The sequence below is a fragment of the Chiroxiphia lanceolata genome, chromosome 8, assembly GCF_009829145.1.
Source record: "Chiroxiphia lanceolata isolate bChiLan1 chromosome 8, bChiLan1.pri, whole genome shotgun sequence".
Lineage (NCBI taxonomy): Eukaryota > Metazoa > Chordata > Aves > Passeriformes > Pipridae > Chiroxiphia > Chiroxiphia lanceolata.
In genome coordinates this window covers 29,905,186-29,929,513 of record NC_045644.1, presented here as the reverse complement: position 1 = coordinate 29,929,513, position 24,328 = coordinate 29,905,186, and the positions used below count along the sequence as shown (strand labels likewise).

At 38.2% G+C, this 24,328-nt stretch overlaps 1 protein-coding gene across 8 annotated transcripts in view; it reads left to right on the top strand.

Annotated features, from left to right (window-relative positions):
• CCSER2 (coiled-coil serine rich protein 2) overlaps nt 1-24,328 on the top strand; it is a 65,586-nt gene that overhangs the window by 1,910 nt on the left and 39,348 nt on the right. For 5 of the 8 annotated variants that reach the window (XR_004358205.1, XM_032694321.1, XM_032694317.1 and 2 more), the window contains 2 exons: nt 10,628-12,105; nt 12,985-13,187. Coding sequence is in view for 7 of the 8 variants with exons in the window: in XM_032694321.1 (XP_032550212.1) it covers nt 10,668-12,105; nt 12,985-13,187 (1,641 nt within the window). In the remaining variant the exon portion in view is untranslated. The remainder of the gene's footprint in view (nt 1-10,627; nt 12,106-12,984; nt 13,188-24,328) is intronic. The other 3 variants (XM_032694320.1, XM_032694324.1, XM_032694323.1) reach the window with 1 other exon arrangement.

Sequence of the window (24,328 nt, the reverse complement as noted above, 5' to 3'; positions counted from 1 at the left end):
TCAGATGAACACTGAAATTGTTAGAAAGTGTTGGTGTCTCAAAATGGATAAGAGTTGAAGGAACTCTTCTAACTGAACGTAGCCAGTTAGAGCAGTGGTTGTGGTGTTCTCTTTTAGCCACTATTTGGAAGTGTAAACAGCAGCACCATCTTCTTAATTAGAAGCTTTCAGGCAGGGTTAAGTTCCATGCCAACAGGAACACTAAGGAGATCAAAATACTAATGGTGCTTTCAATAATTAGGTTTAAAATCCTGTAAATAAAAAATAGCTTATGTAAATCTCTGGGTACCTGAACACATGTATGTTACGGTAAAATCCCAACAGCATTAAAATAATTATCACAAAGTTGAAGTTTAGCTGGGCAAGACAGGTCTTTGCATTTCTTCATAGCTTTGGGACACATACTCCAGTTCACTCTTAAACTGCTATCAAATAGGTGCATTTTGGAAGACATTCTGAGAATGTTGTTTCCTCCTTGATCAAAAGTAGCTGGATTTGCAGAGATCTGGACTTTGCTCACTAGCTCTTCTCTGTCCTAGAAGGAGGATCTCAGCTGCAGCAGTTCTGCTGATAATATCCTAAAGTAATTGAAGGAAGAAAGTCTTCTCAGGGTGGGAGTGCTTAGCCCTGGTCACATGGGGAACTGATGTCACAAGTTCTCAGTAAAATGACTCTCTGCATGAGCACTTTGTGCTGAGCTGAGGTCCTGCTCTGCAGAGTGCATTTTAATGGCCTCGACTGACGAAATGTGGGCAATGTTGGCAAGGCTCTTGCTGCAGGGAGGCTTGGCTTCTTAGCCAGAGGAAATGGCTGATGAGGATTTGCTTTGATGAGGTGGTTGAACAAGTATAGATCAGGAATAACCCTTAAATTGCAAATAATTTATTCCCTGAAGCCAAAGAAATTCTGTGCACAAGGGAAGCATCCAAGGAGAACTGAAAATCCTGGTTTCTCTTTACTTAAAAATACCTTGTGTTTTAAGCTGGACGCTCAAGAATCTCTTCTAGATAGATACAGAGATTGTCACTACAATGTGGATTACTATGATACAAAACCGACTCCTTTTTTTTGTAAATTGTGTTAAAGATAGGCTTTACTTAAATGCATTTTTTTAGTCTTATATGTTAAAATTATCATGTAGACATCTTGATATGTAGTTTTGATGAGTTGGGGGATGCTATGGCTTTTTTTCATCTCAGTAAGGCAGACTTGCATAGGTGGGAATTTGGCAAGGCCCAAGCTGCTGCTGTTTGTGCTCCTCTCCTCAAGTCTCCTGCCACTGTCTTTCAACCTGCATAGCCTTGTCCATCAGTAGAGTTAAAAAGAGAAAAAAACGATCCTTTAATCATGAAAGCATTCTGAAATGGTAATTTATAAAAATAAAACTTTACAATGACTAAATTTGAGATCTTGATTAACCAAAACAAATTATCACCTTCCTGTAAATTTTAGGAAACAGTAAGCATAGAGGAGTAACTCTGAAACTAATCCTGTGGACAAACTGTTGCTGGTAACTGATGTTACAAGTGTCAGTTTCTTGGAGAATCTTTTTTTTCCCAGGAAAATGACCTAGGTGGGTACATTCCAGGATAGCTCTGTGTCAGAAAATCGGTAGGAAAACACAAAATACAGTCTGCCAGTCTGTGGGAAAAACATACTGGTGTTTGTTATGCCAAGTTGTTTGGTACTCAAATAATTTTAGGGAGTTTGGTTTTGAGATTGGGAACTGATTTATAGCAGTGGAATAGCCAGAAGCTGGATGTGTCTAGCACTAATGAAATTAAATTCAATAGCAAGAAAGTGATAGTTAGAACATGTGGTTCAAAAATTAACAAGTTTCAACTGAAAGCTGTAATACAGCAGTTTTTTGGTTAAGGGTGGATGTTAAAGAGAAGTCAAACTTCAAATAATACAGGATCTTCTTGAAAGCATGTGGATGTGAAACAAACTGCTGTGTTTGTTAGCAAGGAGAGCAGAAATCAGTGACCCTTTCTTGCAATGTAGGGAGTTTACAAGTAGTTTTAGTAGTTTTCCTTGGGAATCTCTGCAAGACAGCAAAATAACCTTTAAAAGAATTACTAGTAGGGCTCTGAAACTCCTTGCTTAAGGCATTCATGGATGGAAAGTTTGGGGGCTCAAGGACAGGTTACATAAGATAGTGGACAAGAGATCTGTGAAGGGTTCCTAAACAAGCTGCATCAAATTCAAGACATCCTATTAACTGAAAGCAGCTGAATGTTGAGGAAGCCACATTGCATATTTGCTCTGATCATCCCTTCCCTGGTACATTTTTTTTTTTTAAGGCTACTCTAGGAGACAATGGAATTTTTGTATTCCTCACCTTTAAAATAAAATTGACTGTCAGGACTATATGGAGAATTGAATCTGGGCACTGAAGTGTCATGATCCAAACCTAGGGAAATATCATGATTTGTATAATATTTCCAGCTTATCCAAGGTTCACTGTCTATCTTCCATGATAGTAGTGTTGAAGATTTTCTTTGGCAGTCCTTTTTCTAGTATTTTTTTTAATCCAGCAGTGGCTGACTTAACAGTATGATTTTTTTTTTTTTTTTTGATGTGTAGCTATGTGTTGACATGTTCTTGCCTGAAGATTGTGATCTTATGTAAAAAGCTAAACTATGCTGAAATAGCATTGGCAGTATGTAGAAAAGAAGATCTCAGAACTATTTTCTTCTGTCTTCCTTCTGGTTCATCTTGTCTAGTCTTGCTCACTTATTACCTGTGAACCTCTTCCAGCTTATAGAAGATATCTCAGTACCAGTGGCTCTATGAATTACATGCAGTCTCCTCCAATTATTCCACTTGTCATTCAGCTTAACCTATAACTATAATTCTTAGGCAGGAGGAGAAAGAATGATCATATGTGGCTGCAGGGGGGAAAAAGCTTTTATATTGGTGGAAAGCACAACCTCCTTGCAGATTTAAACTAGTGGAAATTCTTAATCTTTAAATACCCACATAGATAAACTGTTCAGCAGTGGTTCAGACAGGCAGTATTGTTTCTGTCATTAGTCATTATTTAATCATTACAAAATACATACTGAAAAATATCTGTTTGTACCACTGTAAGATGGTTCTAGCTCAAGGCATCTCAGTGTTTTTCCATGGAGAAGATGCATCAGTTGAATAAACAAACTAGAGGGGTAGGATGGACAAGATGGCAGTCTAGAAGGGATATTTCCAGTTAAAATGAGTTGCATTCCAAGTTTCACTGGGCTTTCAGCCTGCCTGTTCTTATCAGCAAGAAAATCCTGCTCCAGGTACATAAGTAGTAGAAAACGGTAACTGGAAGCTGACTGGAGAGTGTTACTGAATTAATGATGAAGTCTTTAGAAGGAGACTTAGAGGTGGGAATGGTGTGTTGGAATCATTTGGTGACAGTGGGTAGTGCTGAGGAAAAAAAGGATGCTCCTCTGTTGTTATGTAAAATATTTGCCAGAGAACAGCAGGTGATTCCTGCTGGTTTGCAGTATGACATTGCTTTTCAGACAGATGTGATCTTTCTGGATTTATTCTTACAAGGCAGATTAAGTTACCAATGTGAAATGCTATTGCTGAAGGACTAATACCATCAGCAAAAACAGTGGCCTGTTTCTGCTCTCAGTTGCTTTGATGCTGACACAATCACAAAATTTTTGAAAGGAGGGATCGACATCCACCATTTCACTTGTAGAAGGCTTTAATTCTGGACTGCAATTGATGTTTGGGGTTTTTCAGTAAGTCTTAACCACAGCATAAAATATAATTTGCCTTTATGATATAAACAAGGAGTGTCACCTTTAAAATTGTTCTGAAAGATATCTTTCTGACTTCCTTCTGCCTTGTTAGCCATGTAAGAATGCCAAAAATCAGGAGTTCTGTTCGAGAAACCTCAAAAATAAGACTTTGATGGGAGAGATCAGAGTCTTTCCAATATGTATGTACGCACACAGAGGCATGTACACAATTGTGGCTTATTTTGCCACAAAAATCTTGCCAAATAAAAGGGAGTGTTAAGACAGCAGTGGAGAGGAGCCTAGATATAGATGTGCTTTACAGTATGTTTGTTTGGGGGTTTTTTGTGGTGGTGGGAAATGCTTGAGTAACAGAATAGTTTTTTGCTTCTTTGTAGCCGAGTGATTTTGTCTTCAGGTTGCAGGGCATTAGATCTGTCAGGCAGGCAGGTACTGTCTGTCTGTCCTTACTTTGGTTTTTCCCCTTTCTGTTTATTATCCTTGCAAATCTGGTAACAATTTAAAGTGTCATCAAAGAGTTGAAGCAAATAAAGGCTCTTTGTGTCTCTCCAGCAAAGATGTTGTGAACAATGTGTCTTTTGCAGTTTAAGAGCTTTTAAGCAGCCCTACTGAGGAAGCCTGACTTGCTCACTGAGATTGAATCTCTTGAATTGGTTCAGTTCACAGAAGGCTGTTTGTTGTGTAACATAACAAATGAAGTATTCCACAGAATTTAATTCCCTTTAACAGCTATGTTTCATCACTGGAGCTAGATACATTGTCATGACTATATCAATTGATGTCAGCTGTTTCTGATAGATTACAATGTATCCCGCCCACCTCTTGTGGTGTTCTCAGGGTCAGCACACCTAATGCAGTGCTCTGTCAGCTGCACCTTGTGTCCTTTGGGTTTCCAGTGACAGCCACACTGTGCTTTGGGTCGTGTGTTTTGGAGTTGGTCATGCAGGGACTGTGTGGTGTTTATACATGCAGGTGCAGAGTTGACTTTGGTAGCCCAGGTTTAACAAGACCTTTTGAAGAAGGGAATTGAAGACTGCCTCAAAGAGGATGCATCAGATGAATAGCAGCTTCAGAGAGGAGTGGTGCCTCTCCAGTGGTTTATTCCACTTGCTGGCTGACCTCTGTCCCTGAGAACAGTTAAGCTTCATTGTCATTTTCTAATGCAGAAGAAACTGTCATTTCACTTCATGTCTATTTATGAATGAACTATAATAACCTGCAGTAACATTTATGGGGAATGCAAAAGTGCACTTTTAATTCTCTTTCTTCCTTTTTGCAGACTCTGATATTCTATTTTATTGGGAGTAATATAACCCTACCCCCAGGTATCATGTTCCATCTCCTTTTCTTTGTGCTGAAGCTGCTCCTTGCTGCAGCTGGTGAAGCATCTGGACCTTGACGGCTGTCTCGCAGATAAAATTTATATGACATTTTTTCAATAAAATCTTAAGGAGTTTATGATAGCTCATATCCTGTTTGGTTTCAACCTTTTGGTAATGCTTGATGTAAAGATTTGGGGTTTAAAATGTTTAGTCTCTGTTTTGCTAATATGCAAAGCACAAATGGGCAAATGATTAGAAAGCATACAGGTCTGTGCAGATAGCACTTAGCCCTTTTTTGCTTCCTTGAGATGCTCAGTCTAAAGAGCATTAATGGCAGAGTGAATTGAGAGTGTGGCCCTTAGGGATGTGAGTAGAGTTTTTTATTCTGGAAGTATTTTGGTAGCTTTCTTCTACAAAACAGAGCTGCATTTCGCTATTTCTTTTTCTCCAGTAAGTGGTTGTGTCCTCTTGCCTTACAAAGCATTAAGAAACCCTGTTCTGATGAATAACAGCAATGCCTTTAAAGATGGCAAGAGATGTCATATTTTTGCTGTATTGACTGAAGATGTTGTTCAGTGTTAGAAATACAGAAACCTCAATCTCTTCATGACACATTTCTTGTTTTCTTCTCCCTTTATCTCTGTTCATTATCATGTTCTTTGTCCTAGTGCATTCTGACTGACAGTAAGTAAAATTCAGCACAAGAGCAGCTTGGATAACTGGTTTGCTTGGTGTTTGATAGATCTACCCTTACAATTGGATAGAACATCATAAGCTTGAGGGAGGAAGAATAGAAAAGGACTTGCCTCTAAGCTGTCTTGAGATCTGAAAACAGAATCTCACAACTTCAGACACAGAAGAACAAGGTGATTGCAGAGAAACAGAACAATAAGCACTGTCTTGGAATTTCTTGCCATGCTTAATGGCAATGGTACCTTCAGAAAGCAGACTGTCAAGGAAGCTGGTGTTGACCACTGCAGCTTGGACATAGGAAAGGGAGAGGGGCTAAAATTCATGGATGCCTTCATAAAGCATTGGGCATTGATTCAAGATGAGAGGTGTTTTGGAGAAACTGAAGAGAGGAGGAGTAAGGCAGGGTTGGAGGATTTTACTGCAGAGCTGGTAAATTTTACTGGATCTTGCAGTTGAGAAGTAGTGGCGTTTTTGACTGAGCTGAAACCAGTCTGTGCTGGGTAAACAACATAAAATATATGACAGTTGTGAATACTCAAAGTTCTGTCTTGGAGCCATCAGAACTTCTAGTTGCATTCTGATTCAATGTAATTCGTACAGCATGCAAAACTTCCTCAGGACTCATGATCCTTGATTCCCCAACACTTGTCCTGCTCAGAGCAGTTGTTTGCTGGGCGGATCTCCTGTTGGTTTCTTGCATTCTGCTGAGCTCCCGTGGTTCTCTTAAAGCTACAACTGATTTGCAGCCGTGCTCCTCATCTTGCAGTGTTCTTAAGTACGTGATAAAGAAGCCTTTTGCTGCATCTGTTGCAGGGACCTCCCTGATTTTTCCCTTACGACATTCAATACCTCCCTACACTGTTGGAAATATGATATATTCACATAACTGCCCTAATGCATTTTTAGTTACATTTTTAAGAAAAATAGTTCTTAAGTTATGCTTGTTTCACCGCAAATCAGTGGTGAAAAGATCTTCATACTGTGTGTCCTGAATAGAAAAACAAATAAATAAACAAGAAGCTGTGGTGCTAAAACCCAGAGATGTAGAGAGAGGTGGTTTTGTAAGTCGTGCACAGGACAGAGTTGAAATGCACGTGCACTTAAATTCATGTGACTAAAACATAAATCTGGAGCTGTTGGCATAGCAATGGGTCTGCAGAATGGAATTGGTCTCTCCTGTCACCAGTCTGTCAGAGATGCCTCATCCAGCAGCTGTATATTCCACGCTGCTGTGGCAACAGGAGGAGAATTCAGTCCCACTGATGGCAGTCTGGAACTTGAAAATACTGTTAGCTTTCTGGTGGCATGGATCATAGGGATCACAACCTTTTAAGGAGCCCAAACTTTGAAATGTATGAACCTTAAGCTGTCTTCTGCTGTAACAATCATTCTGCAACAGGTAGGGCAGAGTCTCAGATGCAAAGCTGAACTTAGCTGAGAAGCTAATGTGTAGGAAACCACCTTGCTGGGGGTGTTGAAACAAACTGTGAATGAAGTGAGAGTCAATGTTTTGCTTTCTAGTTGAAACTAATGGTGGAGGATTTTGTCAAGGTGTAAATAATCCTATAGAGAAAGTACAAAGGAGAGTGAGAATGAATATCCTTTTGCTTGTCACCAGGATCTTGAATATCCTTGAAGGTAAGGATGTAACAGCTTTTCAGTTAATTCAGATTATGCTTCAGAGAGGGTCTGTGAGTTTTAATTCCTTTTCCCTGGATCATTATATAAGGCTAGGCTCCTTATAATTAGCTTAATTCCTGATTAGGCTTGTGTGCACCAGATAATATATTTCCCAAGGCAAAGAATATAAAACTTGTTTGCCCAAACGTCTGTTTTAAAAAATCCATAGATTGCTTAAGTCTAAAAATACTTTGGATTTCTTTATAATACAGCAGACTACAATTTAAATTACATTAAACCTGAATTTTGTGGGATGCAGAAATCATTCTATAACTTGCAGGTACTGTGGTGCTTGATAAGGGATTTTCCTTGTTAGGATACTGTAATCTTTAGCGGTAAATATTTGTCAAGATTAAGGATATTTTAGAGAACTTAGTTTCGCATTTTCTGGGAAAAATCTGCCAATCATGATGCTGTTTAGTTTTGGTGTTTATTGATGGCATTATATTTCAACAAAACAAATGTAACCCAAATTTGGAAAAGTGGCACAGCAGTTACAGTTAAATAGCTAATAAAATACAGACAGTATTGTTTTTCTTTTAATTTAATTATCTGAAGCGTTTTAAGCAGTCAGTAGAGTTTTCTTGAAGGTAATATGCTGTCTTTGCCTAATCAAGGATAAATGAGCAAGCACCCTTCCTAGAGAACTGAAAAGTCTCCTTTTCAAGTTTAATGTGCAGCACTTGGTGGAGGATTAAAGTAATCTAATTAAATGGCCTCATTTAAATTTTGCAGTCACCTAAGAGATGGTAGACAGATGTGAAAAGGGAATTATCCATAAAGCATGAAAGTTAAATTAGCAGCTTTCTAATTTAACTTTTTTAATTTGGAAGATTTCTTTACAAGACTTGCCTTTTCTTTAGAGTTGGGTTATCTTCTGAGGGATCAGAGGATTCTGATGCTTGCTGGGAATCAATTCATCTGGATGCTGAAGGCCATTTTTTTGTTCATGGAGTTATTTAAAAAAAAGGTGTACTTTATTGCCTTTACTGTATATTGTTGACATAAAGTAAATATCTTTGACATTTGCTCTTAAAGCATAATGATATTTTCCTTTGCAAAGTGTGCAGGTACAATGCAGGCAAAAATCTAACATTAAACACCTAAATCCACATAGAGGCAGGTATCATATGTGATAAATTGAATATTCTGCTGTTTCTGGAGAGGAAATACTTATATGCTTCTTTGTAAACCTGGGTGAGGGTTCTGTCTCCGATGTGCAAGAATTCCCTGAGTATTTGAAAGCTTGGGATTTGTGTATTTCAGAATAGAAAAGCCCTACCAGTTGTAGGATGTGGATTCTGATGTCTTCACAAGTTAGGAGCCCCTAAAAGCTGTGTCTCCAGTACGTTTCTCTTTCTGTCTTTGTAATGGGAATCTCCTTCCAGAAGTGATGCTCTGGGGCATCCTACTCACTGACAAAATCCTAAGCGCACTTCAGTTTGCATGAGTTTAATGCCACTTTGATTTTATCTAAAGTGTTTCTTAGTGAGGTCTTGCAGCTTGGGGAGTGACTCACTTTAAGGTGATGCTTGCTGTGGTTACACAAGATAATTTCTGTACTTTGAATAAGTACAATGTTACTTGCTATGTGTTGGTTCTCATTGTGATTGCCATGGTTTAAAGATTTTCATTTTTTTTGCAGTCTACTAGATGTGTATAGGTCTGTGAAAAGAAAAATATGGGTAATGGTTTAAGGGAATAACATATGAATGACTGAAATTCTGTCTTTACACCATTGTAAGACCAATGGGTGGAAGTGATAAAAACAAAATCCAGACTAGCAAAGACAAGATACTCTTTTACAACTGTCCTGAAAAAAAAAAAAAAAACAAACCCAAAAAAACCAGAAACCTGGTCTTGCAAATACAGAATTTAACACAAGGCTAAAACGTGTCTTAAGATACAACATTGAAACTTGGAGACTTCTCAAGGTAGTGGTGTCAGAATTACAAGTCTTTAATAATAGCTTTTAGACAAGATTGTATTGTATAGCCAGGCACACCAGCAGACTGGTGCTGTACAAAAGGGTGATGGAGGCATAGTTAGTTATCCAAACCATGGGGCTGGAAATGTTCGTGAGTGGGGAAGAAACAAAAAGTACATCAAAGCAAGGAGATCACAATTCTCAAGGCAAAAGTTTTTGAGGCAACGATATGTGTGTAAAGCAGAAATGGTTTTATAAAATAAGTTTGATATAAAATAGACGAAAATGACGTGACTGTAAGTTGAGATATAACAAAACTTCAATTAAAGAGTGTGGTCGAGTCCCTGTATTCCAAATCAGGTGAATGGAAGCAAAATTCAAGATACAAGGGAATGCATGAATTCTACAAAGATCTTTTTGTCTCACACTTTGTTAGCTGGGATTTTGTGTCAGTGCATCGCTGCACAGAAGTAAAACTGTGGAATACAGTCACTAACACTGACCTTATGCAACTGTTGCCCTGTACTTCAAGTCTTGTACATGACTAAGTAGATTTCCAAAACAGTTTCCATACAAAGAGGGAAAAAAGCAGCTAGGAATGTTAATCTTGATTTGGGGATATCAGTAAGGTCTAGGAAAAAAAATTTGTGGTGAGGGTATATGAGGGATTATTTCTGATGTTATAACATAGACATTGGGGAAACAGAAAATAATCTCAAAAAATTAGCTTTCAGTTTTTGTTTTTGGTTTTGTTTTTGCAGATTTACATTGCTGACCACAGGTTTGTGCTATGTATATTTGTGGCTTTAAAAAAAACCACCTAAATATCAAAGTTTGTAATTTAATAATTGTATCACAATTGAAAAGTGCAGTTTCCTGGTCAAAATGGGTAAATGGAAAAAGAAAACCCCAAACCAAAAAACCCAGCCCAACCCCTTTTTAAGTTTATTTTATGGATTTCAAAAGGAAGGAAAAGAAAAGGCAGTTTATGTAGAGAAGGAAAGCTGGGGGAGGGAGCTGTGACCTAAAGAACATATAACTGCCAAATATGTTTTGGTGGCAGATATTTCTCTGGAGTTCACAAAATGTGCTGGGGTTACTTTTTATCCCCACAGTATTAAAAGTTCCCCAGTTAGGCACAGGAATGTAGGAAGCACACAGATGCAAATGTATATAAAACTATGTTGTTTAATGTGTGGGTACTCCAGGTTTAATGTTTGTTGTTTTTTTTTTTTTTTATTTCTTAGATTCAAGCACCCTTTAAGGACCAATGTACCCAAATAGCTCATGGAAGAAAAAAATCAAACCAGAACATCCTTGGTTTCCAGGCTACCGAAATATGGGACGAAAACTTTAGGGAGTGTCTTACAACCTGTGCCCAACGGGACGGCCGTTAACTTAGCAGGGAGTCATGGGGGCAAAAATTTCGGCAAGCACAATGGCACTGGCCGCGTGTCTTCCTTCTCTTTCAACTGGAAAAAATCTAACAGATATCAGCTTAACGATCAAAATGGGAGAGAGGCCAACTCTAAACGCAACTGCAATGAGAAATTAATCGATTCTGAGAAGTATCCTCAATCTCAAGGAGCATTGGGCAACGATGAGCTCAGGGTGGGTTTGAACAGTCCCGCTTCGGTTGCGTCAAAAGCAGCAAAGCAAACCAATATGTTCGTATCTTCTACCGAGGACTTAAACCCAAAGTCTTTACCTGGACTCTCTGGTTCAGCTAAATTCACCAAAGGTACCCTGCCAGGAAGGACCTCGTATTCTGGACTCAATGCTCCAAGATCAAATTTAAATGGATTTTATGGAAACAGGCCGGTGGTAGGTTTGCAGAGACCTAGAGCTAATTCCAGTGCCACAAGGACAAGTTCAGGAGAAAGCCTAGCACAATCTACAGACAATAGCAAGGCTTTTTCCTGTGAAAAAATGGTAAGATCACAAAGTTTTTCACATTCCATTCAGAATTCTTTCCTTCCCACTGCATCTCTAACCAGGTCACATTCCTTTAATAAAGCTGTGGATCTTACAAGGCCTTATCATAGTCAAAATCTGGCTGCCAGGACGTCTCAGAGGTCTACTTTGCTGTCAAGAAACGCGTGTCAGTTGGATGTACCCAATGGAAATGAACCGATGAAGTATGGGTTTACCAGACCATACTCTGGTGTGGCAGCTCCTTGTTCCAAGAAACCCCCACTGTCAAATGGATCTGGGTCAGCACCTTCCTTTGGATACAGATTAAGTCGTCCTTCTCTGCTCAAGCCTACCAGGCAGCACTTTGCTGGGAATACTGCTGTGGATGGCAGCAAAAGTACCTCTCCTGACACACATACCGTGGAGAGCTCTGAAATTTCAACAAATATTAACAGAGCAGTTGAGAAAAACAGTATTATAGAGAACAGCGCTCAAAGAACAGGATCTGACGAGGGCCTGCATGAAAGTCTGGGAAAACATGGGTCAAAAGTCATGTGTATGAGCGATGATGGAGATGAAATATCTATATCTTCTTTGTCGTCCTCTGAAAAGAATGATTTGAGCGAAGATTTCAGTGATGACTTCATAGATATAGAAGATGCAAACAGAACTATACAAATACAGCAGAAGGAGAGCTGCCTTCAGGAATTAGAGCACGGGAGCATCACGTCCATTGAGCCGTTCACGTCTCTCAAGGAAAGTGGAGGATCTCGCTGTAATGCTGATGAGTGGCTTGATATAAATGTGTCTGGTAAATACTTGTTTTTTATGATCTGTTTGAAATTTTAGGAACTAAATCAAAATTCTCTGACAGTAGTTATTTAATGTAATTGCCCATTGCTTGTGAATTGTTTCAGAATACAACTTGGCTCTCTGCTGGCATATTTGTTTTCTTATGCCTTTTCTGCTTAATAGTTCTTTCCCAAGCATTAGAGCTCTTTGTGATAAGAATGAAGGTTACCTCCTTTAAACACATCTGTGATATGATTGTGGGATTCCTTGTGTCCTTGCTTTGCCATTCATTTTTCTGGGATGGTGATATTTTGAGAAAATTCCAACTCCTCCTCCCTCCACCTCTGTAGGCAGAGAACAGCTGTAACTGCTTCTAAGTGGTGTAAATAAGTGTAGGATGTCTAATTAAATAAGTTAGATTATAAATAGGAATGTTGCTGTTTTTTTGTTTTTCCTGATGTTAATTCTTTAAACATTAGCTGAAGACACCAGAATATGCTTTTGAAAGCCACATTTTCAAGTCTTTGATGGGCTGCTCATGATAAAAGCTTGTTTTGAGAGATGTTGCGATTGAAAGACTAGATCATGTATTTTTGGACCCACCTTCTAATATGTTAAAGAGATACAAAATTCTAGCAAGTAGCTTTCACTGTGGGTGAATTGGGGCAGCATAAAAGGTTAGCAAAGATATAGGTTGGAAGAATACTTAGTTGTAGCTACCAAACCAGCTTGAGCATTTTTCCCCTCTGGGATAAGGAGACAATACTGTAGAATGCTTTCAGATATTCTGTTACAGTATAGTTTCAGAAAAGTTAACATACCAGTAATACACATTGTACCATTTATTTTTTGAATATTGGATTGTTTTTGGAACCTTAACTGTTCCTGTTTCTTGAAGCAGTGGATGACAACAGCGAAAGCACAAAACATACTACCGAGAATGTCATTTCTTCAGAGATGAACTATAGAGCTGGGTCCTCTTTTGAGCTTTCTCCATCTGACAGCTCTGATGGCACATATATGTGGGATGAAGAAGGGTTGGAACCTATAGGAAGCGTCCATCCGTGTGGAAGTTACGACTCTTCGGAGATGAACAGCATAGTATGTATTTATACACAGAACTTGAATGATTATAGTGGGTTAAATTTATTGCTTATTAAGTGTATTTCTAAAATATCGATGCATTTTTTTATTTGATAATTGTTTCCTCTTTTTTCTGTAGTTGATAGCTTTTTGAAATTTTTTGTTTAGGAACTCCTGTTTCTGGACTGGTGACCTTGATGAGGCTGTTAACATACATTTTTTTTTTCTCTAAAGTAAGGAGAAAACAAGTCACTCCTTATGCAATCTCATAGTAGTGCTCACAAATAAAGGAATTTAATTTTTGCAAATGATAGGTTAAATATCTCCTACCAATCTCTAAACACAGGAGTGAAAAAGCAAGAAAGTAGCTATTGCCTCTCTAACTTCTTACATAATGTTGTTTCTGTACTACGTGCCTAGAGGGTCCCTGTGAACTGAAGATGATTTTTGATTTCTCAGTTTGTTCAAGCGTAGAATCTTTCAGGTAGATATCTGGCTGTAGCAGAACTATGTGCATCTCAACTGTGATACATAAAGTGCATTACAACCTTTTTCTTGTTGCTAAACTTAAAGCTGAACTGCAGGAAGCATCATTCAGTCTGAGGGATGGATGGAGAGTTGCTGTGCTGTGATCCTCCAGCTGAGATCAGGGAGCCAACCTTGAGATTTTGGTGGGCTTGAGGAAAATACTGTCTGTCCTGTTCATATTCCCTTATCTGCACAGACTTTAGAATTAAGCAACTTGGATTTTATGAACTTGATAAGACATTATTAACAATCAGAACATCAAACAAAACCTATTTGGTATAATCAATGTGTGTTTCAGATACTGTGTCACCACTGCCAATTTAGTAATGTAGATACCCCTTTCAGGCTTGGACAGAGTTTGTGGCATCTGCTTAGGCTTTGATTTGTGATTTTAGTAAGGTTTTTTGCTGCAACCCAAGAGCAGAACAGCAGAGATTGCTCCTAAAAATTGGAAATAGATATGTAATTATATTCTTTATGTATAACTACATACAAATTCCTGATATATTTTTAGCTGCATGTGGTATTGTTTGCTCAGTCTTAAATTATGATGTTGGGATGTAAGGCTTGAAAGAATTCAGCAATGGTTATTAACTTTTTGTGGCAATTGTGGCCAACTTGGAAAAGCAGTTTGAGACTTTTGTAGTATGAGTTTTTGTAGCTTTATTGGTGTTTATAGGGAAAAAAACAAGTTTAATGTAGACCACTGCAAAAACAAACACCCTTATCCACAGAAACGTCTGCATATGTCAGGAAAAGAGAGAAGTGTTTAGACTTTGCCCTTGGTAAGTTATAAATATAGATATTTTGATACATACTGTGTAATTTAACAAAGAAGTGGAAGATGGTTCTTTTACCATGCTTTTGGACTATATATCTGGGTTTTGATACATGTGACCTCCATGCATTAATTTGTGCATGTGTATGAATTGATAGTGGATCAATGTTCTGATTGACAGAAGCTGTTGTAAGCCATGTGGAGCAGAGGTACATTAGAATCCTTTGATGTTCACTATTTTGGTTTCTTTCTTTCTTTATTGAAATTAAATATATTTTAGAGAGGGCTTAAAAATGGAAGAATGTATTTACTAGGTTTTGAGGAGATGGAGAAAGGAAGAAGTTGTAAGGCTTGATGTTGAATCTAGAAAGTCGTGTGTTGTTTCCACCCATTTTGATTTTGATCCTGTTAGTGCTTCAGAATTTCAGTGCTTACTGTGCTGTGAATTTTTATCTAAATGAGAAAAACATCAATAATACTTGTTTTATTTTTACGAGGCAGAAACGTATTTTCAGTCAGCTTGGAATTTGAGGGGAGAAAACGTAGCTCTGAAGTGTTGTGTTGCCTTTTAGTGGTGTTTTTTGGTGGGTTTTTTTCCTATGCTTGTTGATTTTGGCAGGAATCATGATATATTTGATTTATTTAGCCTAAAGATTAAACAATTATCATTTGTAATCTGAAGATGCAGGTGAATTTCTGATGCGGTTATTCATTATTTCTGAAGAATTAGGTTCTTGGGTAGGTTACTGTAAGCTTTTGTTCCATGTTTTCCTTTTCTCTGCAAGCAAGGAGTATAAGGACAGGTTAGAAAAAAAAGAGAATAATTATCGTGATTAGTCAACACATCTCATGTTTGGATTGCTGGGAGATACGTGATCAAATTATGCAGTTTCTCATGTGGTGAGGTAAAAGCAGTTCATATTTGTGTGTCAAAATCCAGTTGATGAGAGTCAGATTTAAGAGTCTGGAGTGCTGGAGCTAATGCCAGCCAGACTGCCCCTTGGATTTAGTATTTCCAGGACAATCCCCAGAGCAGATCGTTGGTTCTGGAGTTTCCGTGGCACAGACTGGGGTGAGTAGAAGCAATGAGGCTAAGTAGCAATTCAGGGAACTAGATGGGGACTAATTGGTCCTGTAATTTGCCTCTTTTTTTTTTTTAATTTCCATCCTGCTATTGTATTGTTAGTCCTTTAAACTGTATCCTCCTTCGTATCAACAAATACAAAGTGCTAAATGCTTTTCCTAAACTTTTCCATAGATGGCAGTGCAGCTCTTATTGGGTGATCTTAGATTCGGAGTGTTTGGACCATCTTTGAAAAGAAAGGCAGCTTTTGCACGGGGGGTTTTAACTGGGCTTCTGGATTGACAACCAGCATAGGAAGGCAGTGGAAGGAGCTTACTGTCCCCTCAAGCTTGTTGCTCCATTTTTGCGGGAAGAAAAGCAGATAACTTTGCTATTCCCGGTACATCTTGGTTTTAAGGACACAGTGGGGAAAGAGGAAAATAAATTTGACCTCTTTTAGGACAGTCCTTCTGTTCTTCACTGAGTGGACAGCTATGAAGAAAATGTACAATCCAGGTTTAGAGGTTTAAAAGTGATACAAATCTAAATATCATAAGATGATGCTGTGGGGACTTACAGCTTGGGGGAAAATGTGTGGATATTTTGTGAGGATGAGAACATTGTTATTATTTCTAATTATGTAACAGAAAATAACTTATTCCACTATCTCTACTTTTGTTCCATTTCCAGTTTTGAGGGCAACAAGTGAATTGGTTAACTTTCTAACTGCTGGACTCCTTTCAGGTTTCTAAGCATTGGTTTCATTGGTATTCCTTATGCTCTTTTTGTCAGCTGGTCTTTGCTGCTGAGCACCAAATCACTGATGCTATTCCTGCTCAGTTCTGTGTAAGAGGACTGATGATTAGCAGAGCAGCTGATGGCTCTGTAAATTAGCAACATAAACAATATTTGTCTGTATGTACTCTCACTCATGTTTAGCTGTGCTGTTTGCTCCTGTCCTGTGTTTCAGCCACTGACTGTAACACCCAGCTACTTCACTGTTGTGTGGCAGAAAGCTGCTTAGCAAGGTGAGCTTCATTTCACAGCCACTGAATGGGTAGTTAGGAGTGAAGCTTACATCATAATTAAAAGCAAAAAAACCTCGAAACAAAATAAGGAGTTACATGGCAGAAAGAAAGGGAAAAAAACAACAAAGCAACAAACCTTAATAGGGATTTACACATTCGCTGCGTCTCTTAAGTTTGGATTTTGCTCATGATTGTAATGATTGCAAACACTAAAACTTCACAATTTACAGAGCCAAACTGAAACCAGTGATTGAGTTCTGTAGTTCCTATGGATGAGTTCTCTTTCACTGAAGGAGGGGACTGTTAGTATTTTGCTTGCCAGTGCCTATTCAGCAGCAGAGAGGGCTGGCAGTTCCTCAGTAAATGTCTGGTAGTCACATCTGCAGGACTGTGTCTGATTTCTGCTGTGATCTTGGAAATAGCTGCTTAGGACTGAAGTCATTTTACTTCGGAGTGCAGGAATCATAGACATGTTTTTTCCTGTTTCTTGGAATGGGGACTTGGACTGTAGTCTAATATACCAACCCTGCTGGACTGTTATTTTCCTTAGTTTCTGGAAATACAGTTCACCATACATGTGAGCAATGTAGCCCAAAACATTCATCTTGACTGGAGTCTCGTGGCTCCTTTACTGAACCGGAATGAGACGCTCTCTTGTTGTAGTGAGGTTTGAGCTCTTGTGTTTGCTCCTGTCCATTGCATTAAGTAGACACATGAGAAACATAAGCTTTAATAAGTGTTCAGTGTAAGGCTTTGAATATTTTTGGAAAGTGCAAGTCCTTATTTACATTTAGAAAAGGATAGATAATAGAGCTGTTATTCTTCTGAAGTATGTGCTTGTTTTTAAACTATTCTAGTGCTTAATAGTCTGCAGGAAGTAAAAATTTAAACTGAAAATATTTCACTAGTTCTTTCTTTAGTATTCTCTACCAAACAAGTTGTTCTGATGTGATTTGGTTTTTCTTCTTTTCTCTTAAAGCAATTTCTTTTGGGCAAATAGGTTTAGACAGGAAGTTTTGCGAGTGTTCCCTGTATTATCAGATCATATGAAGACCCTGTCTTACAAAAAGACAAAAGAGATGGAGTCCTCTGACCCTTTTTTCCTGTAGGCTCCAGGAAAATCTGAATTTTTGTGCTGTGTTAGTTCTTACTGAAATAAAAAAGCCAGTATTTTGCGTATATGCAGAGTGAGCATCAATGTAATTATAAGGACATAGGATTACTGAATAATAATTGAAATCTGGCTTGAAGAGACAGATGGGTTTTAACTGCTTTGCTGAGAATTTAATTGCTCTTGGGATGAAATCTGGATCTCGTTGGAATGAATCTGTTTTGACACGTGGCCAGACTTTTAGCTGGAGTATGAAATAGTTACATTTTTCTCTTCTTCTGGGCCATTTTTGAAATCTTGTAAGTTTTGTTTTGTTATATTTTTCCCTTTTGTGATTAGAACTTGAGAAAGGGCAGTTCTTTTCAGGTGGGTCAGAATGCTTTCTGGTTCCTTGAAGCACTGGTACTCACAGTGAAATGTGCTCTACTTCCTAGAGAAAGAGAAAATGAACTTGCTAACATAGAATTGTTTAGTTCAGTCACTAATTTCTTTCTGTAATTAAGTTATTTACAAGTAATTTAGTGTTAATTACCTTAATTTTCTTTAATAATTCACTTCTCAAAATGGCTTTACAGTAAGCTTTAAATTGCCGGTTTGATTTCTCAAATGAGTAATTTATTACCTGAATTCAGACTTGTAGCATTTGTAGTTCTAGTACATTTATTTTCTTGGAGTGAAATGTTCTAGGTATTGTCTTCTACCCATCTTCCTTTCTTTAGTTGAACTTTCTTTTCAGGAGGTTAGTGCCAAAGCCTTAGTTCTTGTTCTGTGAGAAATGAGGCTTTTAAAATTCTGGGCTGTTGGGTTGCAGCTGTAATAAAAATAAAAGTGCAAGTAAGCTTAACATAATGTAAAAGTGTGGAATAAAGCAGCTATCCAGATCCATAAGGACTGTTTTTAAAGTATTATTTGGGAGGTTTTTATCAGTTCTGATCCCTTAGAGATTACCACCTGAGATAAGATATCCCTTGCCCTGTGTGGATTTTTTTTATGGAACTATGTAATAATATGATAGAAGTGCTGAAGTTAATTTGGAAATGGTACAATTCCAGTTGCAAATGAGGTAAACAGTGAGTCTCCATTCTGTGCTAGCAGCACTATATAACAGCCATTAGAAGCATTTTCAGCACAATTTTTTTCTGAATTAGAAATAATGTTTACAGAGTTGAACACAATCTAAGTGGTATACTAAAAATGAGTTGCACTGTTAGGAAATTTTTCAGAAGAAGCAGTGGCTGATTTATTGGGGCATTCAGTAGAGTATTCAGAAGATCTTGTGCTTCATTTTCATTCATTAACAGGGTGTAGTGAAACTATGTATCTTTTCTCTACACGGACTTTTCTTTTTTTGCTATAACTTTCCGAAAGAGCAGTCATGAAATGAATCCTTTGGGTGCAAACTAGTTACAAGAAGCACACATAAAAAGCAGTTTTCATCAATGAGGTAGTTAAAATTTGATTCTTTTTTCTGCTTTTCATCTTGCAAGGAACAATAAAGATCTTTCTCAAAGCTGAGAACAGCAAAAAATGTGTCTTGTTTTAGTGACAGTCTGCTGAGATGCACAGTGTTAACTAATTGCATTTCCTCCTTTCTTAGAATATGCGTCTTTTGGCTGGCAAAAGGTTAATATAGAGAATTAATTGTATGTTGTGCTCTCATGATGCTTCCTAAAAGTAATTTTTGCACTGCAATTGGGCACTTCCTTAAGAAGGGTCTGAATTTTTTCTGTGACTGAAAGCAAAGGGTGGTTTCACCTCAGTCAGTGCCATTTTGACTAAAATTCATTATGACACTAATAAATACGCAGTTCTAATTTTGTTTGTGGTTAGTTTAATTTTTTTTTGCTAGTGATTTTGGTACGGTGACAACTGATGACACTACTTGATGCTCAGCACGTTAGCGAGAGTGTGAGGTTGAAAGGAAGGATAAGGCATTGTTCTTGTGGTATAACTATTTAGTTAAGTGTAATTATTCTAGTTTTAGGGAATCTTGTACCTATATTGGGGTAATTTGGATTTTGCAGTACCTGTTACCTTTTTGGCACCTGAAGATGCTGCCTAACAAGTTTGTAAGACCTCAGAAGTTTTAGTCTTTATTGCTGCTGCCAAGTTTATCTGGTCACTATTGTAACAGAACTGGTCCACAGAGGAGGAAACTGGACAGTCTCTCCCTGTAGGTGAGTGAATGGATAACAGGATTCATTGGTGTGTCAGGTAATGGGACCGACTGTGAGAATGTAGTGCCAGTGCAAGGGGAGGTAATTTTATCTGCCTGTTACCCAGAAAGCATTCAAACAAACCAATGGTAAAGGCACTTCAGAAATCAGGAGGTGTGTATGGGCACTAAGAGAAAGTCTCAGTGGCAGGAGTGCCTGATGGGGTGTGGAGACACTGAAGTATCTGAACCTACCAGGCAGTGACTAAGAGCAAACCCAGAGGGTGTCACATACTTTGCCATTTGTGTTGTACCTCCTTCAGCATTTCCTTCTGTGCCCAGCAAACTGGAGAACGTTTTCAGATAAAGCTGTATAGCACACAGCATCAGTAATGTGGAAGGGCAGTGTGGAGGTGATTCTGTCCTACAGGACAGAATTGAATAATTCACTGGTCCTTCACACTCCTTTACCTGAAAGCCTGGCTTTTGGGCTAGGCCAGTATTTTTCTTGGCAAGAGATATCACAGTAGCACAGCAAGTCTTCAGTGAGATTTTAGCTTTTACTGATGCATTCTAGAAAATGGCAAGCACCATGTTTGAGTTTTTACTTCTGATATGGAAGGTTTTCTTGGAAATACATAATCTAGTAAGCTGCCTTTTCTGTTTAGGTTATCCACGTGAAAAAGCTTTCTCTTACTCAGTTTTCTAAAATTTGTAAAGTGGTCAAACTTCCTGCTCAGATATATAGTGATTCTGGGATTGGAGTCTAATGCAGATGTCAGCCTTGAAGGTGTTTTTCATTCCCATGCAGCAGCTGCTGTTGTTGGTAACCTCTGTTTAAGCTCATAACTTCATGTCCAAGTTCCACAACTCTTTGTCCCAACAGCTCAATGCCATGTTCCCGAATCTGACGAAAATTATTCTTACTTAAATTGTACTGTTCTAACTTCATAGTTTTCATTAGGTCAATGTAATTGTTTTCATTTTTCCAGTATTACAAGTATAGAAATCTGTGACATTTGTTTTTCATATTCTCGCTTTCTTTGGCATGCCTAAAAATTTGTATTTGGAAGACCACTGGAGTGCTTGTTTCTGGTTTCAAAGCCTCAAAAATCAATATCAACTTTTTGCATTTAGTCTTCATTATGAACAGATAATATTTATGAACTTACTGAATTAATGGGAGAGCATCTTTTGATTAACATGTCCACAGTTAAGCTTTTAGTAGAGAACTGCAACTGCTATGGAAAACTCAGTCTGTATTGTTTGTCAGTACAGAGCTGAGAGTATGAACTGGTTTCAGATGTGTTAGCAGGGCTCCTCAGCCATCCCTTCAGCTCAGTTTGCTGGCAGGCACTCTTCTGCTCATGGCAGAGAAAGGAAATGTCATGAAAACAGAGACTATGATTTCAGAGGCACTACCTTCAGAGTGAAAACAGCCACCATCTACCCTCCTACCTCTGCTCTGGTTTTCAACTTCAGAGCTTAACAGCAAGGGGAGGTAGTGAGACACCGAACTGCTTAATGAGATGGCTCTTCTGTCTGTCTTGTGTGCTGTAGGTGTCCCTGCTGTCAAACATGATTAGGAGGTTATATGACTGAATTATAGTGTGCAGACCTCTTGTGATGTTGGTTTGAGATGTCAGATTTCAGATGTTTGTGAACAACCTTTTATGGCAAATGACCATTTTTTTTCCCTTTGGGCTGAGGAGGCCTCGGAGAGCTGCTTGATTCAAAACTGACATAGTTAATCTTCTCATGTTCTTTGGGCTGGTAAAACCAAGTAAGGCAGCTTCACTTATACTCCTGTGTTTTGTTTGTGGTAGCTGTTAATGACACTTTTTGATTTGTATGCTGGAGAAAGGGAGAGAGCAACAGCTGATGTGAAATATCAGAATAAGTACTTGTAGAAGTTAGCACTGGTTTTACTTCATAAGCTTGTAAGGAACATTTCCTGTACAAGTTGGTAACTGCATATCCACTGTTGTGTTTTAATGTGAGTTTGTGCTATTCTTTCCAATTTTTTTATTTATTCCACCAAGCAGCATAATTTTACAATGGCAGAAGGCCTTCCGATTTTTTCTACTGTACTTCATCGAACTGTATTGCTGATTTTTTTAAGTCTCACATGCTGTTTTCCTTACTCCTAGGAACTCTTCAAAACAGTGAGCAGGTGCTCAGATTACAGTCTTCTTCAAGTTAGAGTGTTTTTCAAAGTTATCTATCTGGTATAAACAAGAAAGCATTTTTTAAAAGATATGTAGAACAAACTGAGACATATCTCTAACCCGTTTAAATGGTTTTCTGAACATTTTAGAGATAACTTGGTTAAAAATGCCTGGGCTGATGCACAGTTTCCTTTTATTCTTCCTGTTTATCTCAAATGATGTCCTGATAAGTTATTGGAACATTGCTGTTGAATCTTTCTGTATATTATTTTCTCTTGTGAGGCATGAAGAATTTAGGGGAGAGGCATTGTCTTATACACGTTGGGGTGAATTGTTTTTGCAACACACACAGCTTTGGTCCCTCTGAATGAAGTGTGTACACCCAATTTCAGTCTTAGTACCCCCCCAGTTCTAAACACGGGGTTTTCTTGTTTTTTGAAGAACAGTTGATGTTGCATCCAGGCCGTGTTGATACCAACTGAAGTCTGATATTACCTTATAACTCTTAATTTTCATCCTTCTTGAAACTAGAGAGTCAGCAAAGCACCACTTTCCCCCATGTGAGGTGGATCTGAGTAAAGAGCATTTTGGTCTTTTTGTGTCCTTGGCTCACACTGTTGATATGTATCAGGGTAAGTGTGGTGAGAATACACTTTTGCAGCAGGATGATTCCTGAGTTGTTAACAGTTCATTCAGAGATGGGTTAAAATAGAATCACTCCAAGGTAGTTAGGAGGTATTTGAGGATTGTTTTGGTTTTAAATAGAAACAAGTATATTAAGCTGACTGTGTAAGAGTAGAACACATTAATGCTGTATAACGTGGTGTGTTCAGGTTAGTCCAGAAGTCTCTCAAGGGTGGAGTTAAAGCTTACTGCACAAGCAAACTTAACTGAGGTCCTGGTAGCAGCTCGTGCCCTAAATCCTCTGAATTTTGAGGTTATTGTTTTGTTCCTTTCTCAACTGGGAATTATTTGAAGCCTCCCTATTTTCCTCTAGGCCAAACCTTGCTCTTCTGATCCAAATGCAAGTCAGTGGAGTGAGAATCATTCACAATTAACTCTGCCAGTTAAGAGTAGCTATAGCAATTACATACTGCTTTATAGTGTAAAAAAACCTCCATTGTTGGTTAGGTAAACTGTAAAAGCAATGCTGACCTTCTGGTATTGTTAGTTTTTGTGCAAACAGACTGGAAGCAGTGAGTAGGAGGGACTGCTTTTCCTCTGCCTCTGCTGCTCCTCACTGCTCATGGCTTTCTATTATCATGTTTAATAGTGAACAGGAAATTCACTGCTTAAAAGCATCTGCCTGTTTAAAAAAAAATTAGAAAATAATCTTAATTTTTGCTGTAGTTCTGCAGAAGGATGGTTGAAGTGCTGTCCCCCGTTCAGTTTTCCTTGTGGGCTCATCACTGGAGGCTAGATGGCAGTCAAGGAATGCTGCTTGTGGTGGAGCTTGGGCTGTGTGTTTGAAAGTACTCTTGTTTGTGAATTGGTGAAGTCTCAAGAGAATGATGAATATTTCTGGTTTTCTTCTTTCTCTTACTTCATCATGTTCTTGAATTTCAGATTTCTTACACAGTCTGACACCTGATTTTATAATTAAAAAAATAAAATTATAAGAGCAGCAAACATAACTGCTTAAGATACAGTGGATAATAACTTCAGCTCATAATTAATTCCTGTATGTTTACAGTAAACCTAGGTGGAACATACAATGCCTCTATAAAAATGTTTTCAGGAATAGTAAATATTTATTAAAAACCGTTGAATTGAACAGTTAAACATGAACTTTGTCCTGCAAATCCAAAACATTTTATGTTAGATGGTTGCTGTGACAACAAATGTGTTACAGAGCATGGACAAAATTACAAACTACTTGTTTGGATGTTTTGCTTCACTGTCTTTAATGTGACTTGTAATGTAAAGCATTTAAAATAACTTCCTATCCTATATTTGGTATCCTGCAGAGTTCTGTCCTGTCTCCTCTGAGTGTTTTTCTGTTTTTTTAAGGACTTTGTTTACAGTGTTTTTTTATCTTCAGCCCTATGATACTGGATGTGCTTTCCTCTGTTTATATCTTCTGTCTCTGTTTTCTGCCTTCACTTAACAGTTCTGTTCAGTTCTTATAAAACATTGCCTTTTTGAACACTTGTGTTGAATTCCTGTTTCTTTTTTTCTCTTTTTCTCTATCTGGGGTGTTTGCAAATGCTGAAAATAGCACTGAAGAAGACCCTGAAGGTCTCCCTCTTTTCTTCTGTCAGCCTTGAATTGTGTTTGACTTTGGCAGTTATCCTTTAGCTGCCCTTCAGATGACTTATCTACCCAGTC